The sequence below is a fragment of the Orycteropus afer genome, unplaced genomic scaffold, assembly GCF_000298275.1.
Source record: "Orycteropus afer afer isolate SDZICR_OR568_19922 unplaced genomic scaffold, OryAfe1.0 scaffold00048, whole genome shotgun sequence".
Taxonomy (NCBI): Eukaryota; Metazoa; Chordata; class Mammalia; order Tubulidentata; family Orycteropodidae; genus Orycteropus; species Orycteropus afer.
The window spans coordinates 14,490,188-14,492,032 of NW_006921635.1; the positions used below are offsets into that span (position 1 = coordinate 14,490,188).

At 48.2% G+C, this 1,845-nt stretch overlaps 1 protein-coding gene across 1 annotated transcript in view; it reads right to left on the reverse strand.

Annotated features, from left to right (window-relative positions):
- PLA2G1B (phospholipase A2 group IB) overlaps positions 1 to 1,695 on the reverse strand; it is a gene marked incomplete at its 5' end in the record, with an annotated part of 2,829 nt that extends 1,134 nt beyond the window's left edge. Inside the window, 2 exons of the mRNA XM_007938292.1 lie at positions 773 to 894; positions 1,511 to 1,695. Of these exons, the coding sequence (XP_007936483.1) occupies positions 773 to 894; positions 1,511 to 1,695 (307 nt within the window). The remainder of the gene's footprint in view (positions 1 to 772; positions 895 to 1,510) is intronic.
- Positions 1,696 to 1,845: the final 150 nt, after the last annotated feature.

A 1,845-nucleotide genomic window follows, 5' to 3' on the forward strand; every position in this document is an offset into this window, starting at 1 on the left:
ATAGTTACCTGTTTTCTGTGTCCATCCCTCCATGCACTCCTGCCCCCTGGGCTGTCTCCCTGTGCACACACAGCCCTTCTTTCTCCCATGATTGTTCTCTCCAAGGAGTGTATCTACCTCAGGTACATGTTCAACTCACAATGCCTGTCTCTCGTTTGGCTGGAAGCCACATGTGTGGGTTCAGTTCTAAACCTGAAGGGCAGCTAGGGGCCACAGTCTCAGTGGTTCTACCAGGCTCTATTTGAGTCAATTTCTTTTGAGATATAAAAGAGATTAAACAAACAGAATGGGGGAAGAGAGATGGCCCAGGAGCAGAAGCTAAGAAGACACAGGGACCCTCTTCCAGAGAGAGAAAAAGCCTTCTTAGAAGGCGCCCTGAATTCGGACTCCTAGCTTCCAAAACTGAAAAAAATAAATTTCTGTCTTTTCAAGCCACTCATTTGTGGTCTTTCTCTTCCAGCAGCACTAGTTAACTAAGGCAGATGGTGTGTGTTTTGTTGTATATATTTTCACTACAATTAAACAAAACAAATACCACTATTTATGAGCTACTTACAACCTGAGAAAAATGACTTCGCCTTCTGAACCTCAGTTTTCTCATCTGTGTAATGAAGATAGAATCGTCCCTGTCTTATAGGGTTGTTGTAAGGATTAAAGAAGAAAGACATTGCCTGGCACCAAGACAGGGATCCATGAATAGGGGCTATCATCATGCTTATTTCTCCCTGCTCCCCACTTCTGAGGGCCTACAGGCCAGTGGGGGTGAACCTACCACTGCAGGTGATCTCAGAGCCCGAGCATTTGTACGAGTAGCTCTTGGTGTAGGGGTTGTCCAGAAAAAACGTGCAGATATCCTTGGCCTTTTTGTAGCAGTTGTCATGGGTTTGGCAGCACCTGGAGTGGGCGGGGAAGAGAACTAAGACAGGAGCAGGGCCCATGGCAACCGGTCCTGCTCTCTCTCAAGACCAGGTAGGGGTAACTCCACTGAGATGCTCCAAGACATATGGCCCTATGGCTTGGAAAAAATATATAGTCCTTTTATCATATGTTTGTTGAAAATTATTTTTAAATGGTCGCAGGGCTGTAGTAGAAAAACATGTATTTTGAAGATGCAATGATAGTTTTAACCCAGGGCTTCGAACCGGTTCTTTCCGGTTCGAACCCCTGCTGAGAATCTTTCTTTTCACAAGTTGGACATCCTGTCTTAACCACAGCTAGATATTTGGATTGTTGCTGGGGTTATGTTTTGCCGTTATCTGCCGCTAGGGGGCAGCATGATCCACTGTTTTACATCTCCGACGTTCCTTCGGCCTTCCGTCTAATGGGAAGCATTGGGTTCTCTTGGAACCCATTTCTTCATATACCAAGAGGTAGAAATATGTTATCCTTAGCAAATATGCAAACCCCTTTCCTGCCCTCTCTGGTGAAGTGTGAGATCCTTGGCTCCTGCCCGCACCCTCCCCCACCCCTCAACTCAACGGACCCTCCAGTTTCGCGCCTGATCACTCACGTGTCCAGTTCGTCCACCGGGGTGCCTGAGCCGCCTAGGCCACAGTAGCAGCCGTAGTCGTTGTAATCCTTCAAGGGGTCACTGTCGGGGATCGTGCACTTGATCATGTTGCGGAACTGCCATACTGCCCGCGGGTTGATGCCGCTTGTGGCTGCGCTCACTGCAAGCGAAGACACAGCCAGAGTTCAAGTACCGCAAGGCTGACTCTGCCAGAGCCCAGGGAGCCTCTAGCTGTCCCCTTGGCAGCTGCCTCCTGGGGAAAGAGCTGGCGACAAGGAACCTGGTAGAGTGGGGAGGGTTTTCTTTTCCTTTTTTTTTTTTTTTTTTCCCTGAAT